This window comes from Octopus bimaculoides, chromosome 11 (genome assembly GCF_001194135.2).
Source record: "Octopus bimaculoides isolate UCB-OBI-ISO-001 chromosome 11, ASM119413v2, whole genome shotgun sequence".
Lineage (NCBI taxonomy): Eukaryota > Metazoa > Mollusca > Cephalopoda > Octopoda > Octopodidae > Octopus > Octopus bimaculoides.
In genome coordinates this window covers 34,568,249-34,576,911 of record NC_068991.1, presented here as the reverse complement: position 1 = coordinate 34,576,911, position 8,663 = coordinate 34,568,249, and the positions used below count along the sequence as shown (strand labels likewise).

The 8,663-nt window shown below is 33.1% G+C and overlaps 1 protein-coding gene across 4 annotated transcripts in view; it reads left to right on the top strand.

Moving 5' to 3' along the window:
* Positions 1–8,013, top strand: part of LOC106881010 (ubiquitin thioesterase OTUB1) — a 192,752-nt gene extending 184,739 nt beyond the window's left edge. For 3 of the 4 annotated variants that reach the window (XM_052971694.1, XM_052971692.1, XM_052971693.1), the window contains one exon: positions 7,373–8,013. In XM_052971694.1, the coding sequence (XP_052827654.1) occupies positions 7,373–7,567 (195 nt within the window). In that variant the 3' untranslated portion in view covers positions 7,568–8,013. Of the gene's footprint in view, positions 1–916; positions 1,169–7,372 lie in introns of all 4 variants that reach the window. The other variant, XR_008265168.1, reaches the window with a different exon arrangement.
* Positions 8,014–8,663: the final 650 nt, after the last annotated feature.

Sequence of the window (8,663 nt, the reverse complement as noted above, 5' to 3'; positions counted from 1 at the left end):
GTGACACGTAAAAGCACCCACTACACTCTCTGAGTGGTTGGCGTTAGGAAGGGCATCCAGCTGTAGAAACTCTGCCAAATCAGACTGGAGCCTGGTGTTGCCATCCGGTTTCACCAGTCCTCAGTCAAATCGTCCAACCCATGCTAGCATGGAAAGCGGACGTTAAACGATGATGATGATGATGATGATTGAATACTTGCTAATAACTCATTTTCTATGCTGTAGTGTAAACAAAATTTAAATGTATTTTGTTGGATTTACCTGTAATTAGATTTGTTTTTAGAAAAGAATTATGAAAGCAAATTTGGTTTTAGCCCACAGATTTGGTTTGAGTTGTTTTATGAAACCAGTCTAAATGCATGATTATTTTAGAATTTAATTGAAACACATAAGGGGTGTATTTTGGTTCGAAATACACTAACAAAAAGGTTAATAGTATACTGTTGGTTTTTCTTACATTTTATTGATTTCCAGCAAGAGTCACCTCAGTTAGAATCAAGTTTGAACTTATCAACTAGCTATGTTTTATATTAAGATTACATTTTTTTTTTTCTTAAATTTTTATTTGTTACTAGACTTTGTATTAATATTCTTCCATAAACTGAAACCTCACTTGGAATCAGAACTGAAATAGAACATTTAGTAATTGACAAATGTCAAGAATAATTACTAGAATATGTTTTCAGTGCATCAGTTTTCACCTTTGTAGTTTCCATATTCTTAAAAAAAAATTTTTTATCCTGCAAGCTACAGTATCATCCTAAACATAAAATGCATGTGTCAACACACACATTTTATTGCTGCAGTACCAATTGCATTTTTCCTTTTACTACCATTTATGTCTATTATATTTAATAAATTCACTCAAAATATTGCATTTAAATATGCTTTTATTCAAAATTATCCGATATTACAGATTGAGAAATTGGACTGCCTTGATCTTCCTCTTGTTTGTGAGTGATATTTGAACTTGTTGATTTGAAGAAAAATGAAATTAGAAAATACAAAACATTTAATGCCTAATATAATTTTATTAAATTACAAATATATAAAGAAGTCATTAACATTGGTAATCCATGAAGACAGACTGCACTTTCAAGTATTGGTTTGAAATTAACTGAAATAGTGTATGTTGCTTTACTGTAAAATGTAGAGATTGACATTTTAGGTAAGTAACCTTCTCATTGCCTGTGAAATGTATAAAAATTTTGTATATATAAGGATGAGTGTTGAGAGGTTACAAAACAGAATCATGGATCCAAGCAGTGCTTTACGATTACTTTCTAACCCCCTACAAAGCTCAAATAAGACCAAGATTAGATACTCCTATGCACATTGGGATGTTCTAAACCTATTGAAAAGAAGGGAATCCATCTACTATCTTGCAGGTGAATGTTTTCCTCCTTTTGGTTTTTCTTATTGCTACTGCAATAGAAATTTCTCTTCTTAAAAGCTGGCTGTATGCTTTTCCACATAGGTCTACTTGATCAACCTGTCTTTTCCTGCTATTACATTTGCTATGTCTATCCTCCCACATGTAGCATGAAATACTTCATCCAACCTTAACTTTCTAAAACTTCAGTCATTCGGAATTCCTTCTTTGACCACATATTTTCTTCAGAAATTGATCTATAGAGGCTTAAGCTCTTTCTATCCTGACTGAATTTATGAAAAAGGAAACTGAATATCAAATGAGACTCAGGGAGGGGAACAGAAAGGCAAACATTTTAAAGGGATTATAAAGGAATGAGGGCAAGAAGTATGTTCACAGTGTGATAATGGGAATTGAGAACAAACAGTTTACTCGCAACGTTATCTTCAACATACATTTATATGCAGTTAATCCTTCCTGCCTAATACATTCCATCTATTACTAAATATTTTGAGGTATAATAATGAATGTGTATATGTATGTCCAAGTTGATAGCTATAGTTTTGCAACTAGGTAACTGAAATTTTGCATAGCAACACATATTTCCCATGAGATCATAAGTTATATGACATTTTCTGATATTTCCTAAAAAAGGAAATGTTTGGATTCAGCAGTTCTGAGCAAATCAACATTCCTAGACCAATCGATGATTGTTGGAATCTTTTTCAATGTACCCAAAATATGAATTCATGTGTGTGTGTGTGTGTTTTTTTTTTTAAGGTATTGATGAAACCAGGTAGGGCTGGGTTTTGTTGCTTGAATCTACTAAATTGCAGACTCTTATAACTTTCTAAATTGCCTCTTATAGTTGCTGAAAAATCTATCCTCAGCAAATATGTTAACTTTTCATCTGTGATGCAAGACAAGTTTAAAGTAAAATATGATATTGTGTGCAGTCCCCTGCTTATTTCCACAACACAACTCTATGTTAACAATGAATTTGCTCAGTAAAAGAACAATAAATGGAATTGAAACCCTAAAAGAGGTCTTTATACTTTCCAAAGTTTCATTTAAAAAATGCAGTGATAACATAGGAAATTACAGCATAGCATCATCATTATCAAATCCATTCCTGAGGAAACTCTATAGTCAGAACATTTTGTAGTTATCTGTTACACAGACCCTTTTTTACACTAATTTTTACTACAAAATTTCTTGCTACCTAACATCATTGAAAATCAGTTTCTATCCATTTATCCCTTAATTTTGTTGCTGGTTACATTTGCAGCACGTCTCTCACTAGAAAAGCTCTTTCAGTTTACATTTTTTCCATCTTTAACTTATACTTCATCTTAGAATTCACTTAGATTATTTTGGTCAACTCTACATCAATTATTTCTTCAAACTCAGACACATGCACTCACTTCCATTCTTCTTTGCATCTTACACGTTTATTGCCAATGCAGTGACTTTTTCTTTAAAATCTGAGGAATTATGCACTTTTGTTTCTGATCAAAACTGTCCCATCCCTACTTTTGACAAAGCTTTCAGCAGACTCAAAATATCATCTGAAACCAAATGCTCCAACCACACTTGTAAGTCATATGACAAAATTTTTATCCTTTAATGTCCACTTGTCTATTTTGTGTCTCAAACAAATCATTTTTCACAATTTCAGACAACTTCAGTTGGATCCAACAACCTATTCTCTTTTGAAAAACATAAAAATCAGTAAAACTACTTTGTTAATAAGGAAGTTTTTGCACAACAGATGATGTTCAGATGTTCTAAGTATCCATATATTTCATTGTTATAGCTCATACTAAAGACAAATTTATAATTAACCACTTTCATTGCACTTCCTCCATCATTGTCTATTGTCTGTGTGGTACATTCTGCTGTCTTTTATACATATGTGGAGCTGGTTGTGCATTTCTTTATAAACACTTTCAAGATGTAAAACAAAACAGATATCTCAACAACTATAGCTGATATATTTTTCTGAAGCTCACTTTACCTATGACACCCATAAAGTTATTTGTTTCTCATAGTTACAGTAGTCACATATTCACCATTGGGAAAGTTTATTTTAAAAAACTTATTTTTACTCGAAATGGCCAAGCAGAGTTGTTGTTAATAGACACATTCAACTCGGTCTGCCCTACTAAAAATTTTATGCTGAAAATTTTTTTAATGTAATGTTTGTTCATAGATGAGATGTAGCTAAATGTTTTAATGGCTAATCTTGAGTTTTGATGCACAGCTATCTATACTTGAGGACTCTCTTTTTTACAAAGCTTCTCCAACATAATAAAAGCTCTATAGCCATATTTTAGTGTTTTAAAAGAGTGGCTATTGGTATATTAGTTCTCAGAATTAACTTTGAATGTAAATGCTGTCAGCAGAGAAAGTCTACGCTCTTGCAATTAGCCATTCAAATTTTTTTCTGGAAAATCCTGCCAAAACAGTCACAGAAGTCTGGTGCAGGCTTCTGCCTGGCTGGCTCCTGCCTGGCTGGCTCCTGTCAAACCGTTCCGCTCATGCCAGCATGGAAGGTGGATGTCAAATGATGATGATGATGACCAAACCAATTGTAAAAGAACATAATATCAAGCATTGATGTGGATTATCTAAGCCTTGCTACTATAGAACAAAAAGATTTCAAATAAAATAAAGTTTGTGCACTTCTACTCATGCTAATTGACATATTTCCCAAATTAATGATCAGGCCACATGGAATGTTAGATTTAGTAAAATTAGTAGATTGGTCAATGTTGAATTTACAATGCTTCTTATTGCTAGTTCTTTGCAGAGGTGGCACAGGATGTTGACAGTGTATCTACACACACATTCCTTTATTTTTATACCCTTTTATGCTGCTAGTTTGTCTTTTTCTTGAGGGGGTAGGGGTTGACTTCTATTCTTTTACTTGTTTCAGTCATTTGACTGTGGCCATGCTCCAGTCTTTAGTTGCACAGTCTTTAGTTGAACAAATCGACCCCAGGATTTATTCTTTGTAAGCTTAGTACTTGTTTAATCGGTCACTTTTGCTGAACTGCTAAGTTACAGGGATGTAAACACACCAACATTGGTGTCAAGCAGTGGTGGGAGGACAAACACAGACGCACAAATACACACACACTCACACACATACATATATATGACAGGCTTCTTTCAGTTTCTGTCTAACAAATCCACTCACAAGGCGTTGGTCAGCTCAAGGCTATAATAGAAGACATTTGCCCAAGGTGCCATGCAGTGGGACTGAACCCAGAACTATGTGATTGGGAAGCAAGCTTCTTACCACACAGCCACTCCTGTGCCTAAAAAGTAGGCAAACTCTTATCCTTTTCTGCTCTCTTTATTTTCTAATCTTTCTTCTCCTTATTTGTATGCCATCCACAAGTGTGATTATCTTGATTTATCCAAGAGGGGCAGTGCTAATGACATTTTCAAACCATTTGATATGAATGAGATTAGTGATTGATGGCATCTGCAGAGAAAACTTTTAATTCCCTAAATTCTGCAGTTAGTGGGTGATGGTGTATATATACCATAAGAGTGATGAGTTGGAGTCAGGTGAACCTGAGTGGAGATAGTATGCAACTAGAATATGCAGAGTCAAAATGCAGTGCATTTATGGCCCAGAGTTTGGATGTTTCTGTTGATACAAACTTAACTACTAATGAGAGTTTCTCACTTGGAATGAAAGGTTAATTTTGAAATTCAGTTTTCATGCGATTGCTTTCCATGATTAGAGAGATTTTAGAGAAAATGTACACACACACACACACACACACACACACACACGCCACATGTACATACACACTCAAATATAAGAGCAAAATAAAAGTTTGTTTTATATCACATCATCATCAGTTACATACATCTTACACATTTCACAAGCAAAATTTAATACATTATGTGATGTAAACATTTATATAATTGGGTTTAAACACCTGATCCTTAGAGGATTATTGTAATTCCTTTCAGAATTATATTCCAACCTGTGTGTATGTGTGTGTGTGTTTATATAGTGTTGTCTGTAAAGAGGTTCAGTTATTGAAACCACTCAATATATTTTCAAAAATCTTGATATGTTTTATATCTTTAACTTGCTAGTTTAGACACCAACTTGAGGTTCATGTTATAGATATTTAAGTTATTCGGTTTCCAGTTTTGTCTACAAGATTTCTTTTAAAATGTTAAATCAGTCCTGAAAATGTCTATAAAGGCTTCTTGTTGGGAATGTTGCTTATAAGTTTGTGTTCTGTTGAACACACTAGAAAGAATGCTGTGAGTTGAAAATTTAAACAGGTATAGTACATGTATCAGTGTGGAACAGTCTGTCTGGTGGCTTCCTTGAGATGATTATTTTCATGTTGGCTCTACAGCTGTAACGTATCTTCACAGGATGCCTATTAGAGCTTATGAAGCCTTTCCTTTGAAGCCACTGTCTTGCCATGGCTTTGTTGTAATTAGGAGCAGTTGCCCTATCAAAACCGTTTTTAGAAGAGTAGAGGTTAGAAATTTCATTTTCTTTTCAGCCTTACATACATTCTCAGATACTTCTGATTTCTTTTCCTTCCAACTAAACATGCTATCTAAAAACTATATTCTAGGAAGCACCCTTCACTTCATCTCATGGCACACATCTCAGGTACAATTGGATTGACAATGATAAAATTAGGATTATTTTTTTATTGGTTAAAATTGTTTATATACTCAGTATTTCTTGTGAATTAACATTTAATGAATGATCCACTACTTCTAATGGACCATATATTACTTATTCCATTCCAGGTGTTGCAATTCTTGTGCATTTGCTGCATATACCTTAGTGTTGCATAATCTTGTATTGCATTTTTACATTGCTTCCTAGCAGAGCCAGTGTGAAAAAATAAAATGTCATAATATTTCAATAGAACCATCACTAGCACTTTTTATATCACTTAGGTAACAATTTATCTTTTCCTTTCCACAAATTATTTAAGCACATTTTGATCATCAGTCTATGATTGTATCTGCCACCAGCTATTCCTATGTATTTGCAAATTCCTGCTATAATTTTTGTGTGCTCCTTGTTTGTACTAGCTACACAATGCTTCTCTTCACTTTCTGCTAGTAGAGTGAGCAGAGCAACATTCCAATAGCTGCTAGCCTTTTATATTCTCTTACTACAGCCAGAAGTTCTTTTTGTTTTGTTCATTTTTTTTTTACTTTATCTGATTCTATGAAATTTCAGGTTTCTTCCACAACTCGAGAGATTCTGCAATAAGAACCAAATTAACAGCATAAAATAGTTTTCAACAGCATTCATTTTCATTACTTTTATTTTCACCTTGCTCTCTTATGTTGCCTGTAGACATGCTGACTTGGGGTTCAAATGGCAACAACATTTGGCCCTATCTAAATCTTTCTCTTGGTTAAGTTTAGTTAGTTGTTTTTTTTTTGTTTTGTTTTTTTTTGTTAGAAGTGATTTTGCTATTATTTCATCAAAATTACAGTATCTCAGTAGCTTGAATGCAGTTAGAATTATTTTCAATTTTACAGTCATGAACATTCATGTACCAACTTCCAGGAATGTGTTTAATATATAAAATTGATATATCCAATAATGTTACACTGCTATATTTAGTGGCTATGTAAGCAATGAGTTTGTGGATGATTAATGAGTTGGATGTGTGCTGATGAAGGAGCAAAACTCCTGAAATATGATATATATGCCCATTACCCATTTTTCATCTTCAATCTTGTTGTTGCTTATATCAGATATTTTGGATACAAAACATCATGACAAAATCAGTGCTGGCTATAATTTCTATAGAAAATCTGTAGAGATAACTTGACAAGTGATGTAATAGCAATGCTAACACAATAGAATGCAGTATAAACTTTAAAAACATTTAATATACTTTGTAGCAGATTATGGTTGCATAATGAAATATGGTATCCCTACACATCATTAATATTAATTATAAGCAATTTTATTATTTTCAGGAGGTTGAACCTATGGGAAAAGAAAGTGACCATATTCACATAACAGCACTGACATCTGCTGTTGGTATTCCTGTTCGAGTAGAATACATGGACCGTGGTGAAGGTGGTTCTGTCAACCACCATGACTTTCCTGAAAACTCCAAACCTACAATTACACTTTTATATAGGCCTGGCCATTATGACATTTTATATTGAGACAATTTTTCCATTTAACTTGTAATTTATCTGCTATAAAACAGAAGCTCCCATCCCTAAAGATAAATGTCACCAATAGGTGGAGCAGCTGAAAGATTCATCACTTCTTTTCATCATCCTGCTTCTTTATTTTCTTTACTGTTGTTACAACAGCCACCAGATCAAGATTTTTCCCTATACTTACTAGGTGTAATTCTTTTCATTCTTCAGTGGTTTTTTTTTTAGCTTTTTATTTCTACCCATTTTATAAACATTAAAAATAAAATTGCTGGTATTAGACTTATTAATTGAAGTAAAATACAAATTAATTTCTTTGAATAAAATGAAAGAAAAGTTAATAAAACAGATAGCTTTAATATTTTTTTCTGATAAGTAGAATGGCAAAAAAAAGTGCCTTGCACTCTCCATCATTTCATTCACCCTTTAAATAAAAAGGATTTTTCGGCTCTTTGTGTCATGATACTCATTTGAAATTTACTTGTATTTAATTTTCTCTTTTCAAAAGAAACTAACTTCATCTGTGCTTTCTTCAAGGTATGATTATTTTATTTTGATCTTACGATATCAATTTTGTTTTTGTATCTGGTTTGCAAGATTCTTTATGTGAATTTATGTGTAGAAACAAATTTTGTTGTGTCTAGGGAGAGTCATTATGCCAGTATTGTTAATACATGCACACACACATACAGAGCAAGATTTCAAGCAAACACAACCTTTGTAACAAAATAAGTCAAAATTCATTGAAACGGTTGCAAGTAGCAGCGAAAGACCTTTGACAAACAAAAACAAAACAAATGATTTACTGTTTAACCAAATTAAACAAACAATTGATTAGTTAATTAGAAATTTAAATCAGTTGGCTAACAATAAAGGAGTCAAATTGAACCAGTGCTTGTGTTAATAATATTGGCATAATGATTCTCCCTAGACACAACATTATATCAATGTTATTTAGAATATTTTTTCTCTCTCCTCTTCATTCTCCAATCGTCAGGGCTCATAGTCTTGCAAGATGACCTTATCAGGGCTGGCAGCAAAAAGAATGCACCCTGTGCATACTGTAAAATGTTTGGTGTTAAGAAGGGCATCCAAAAGA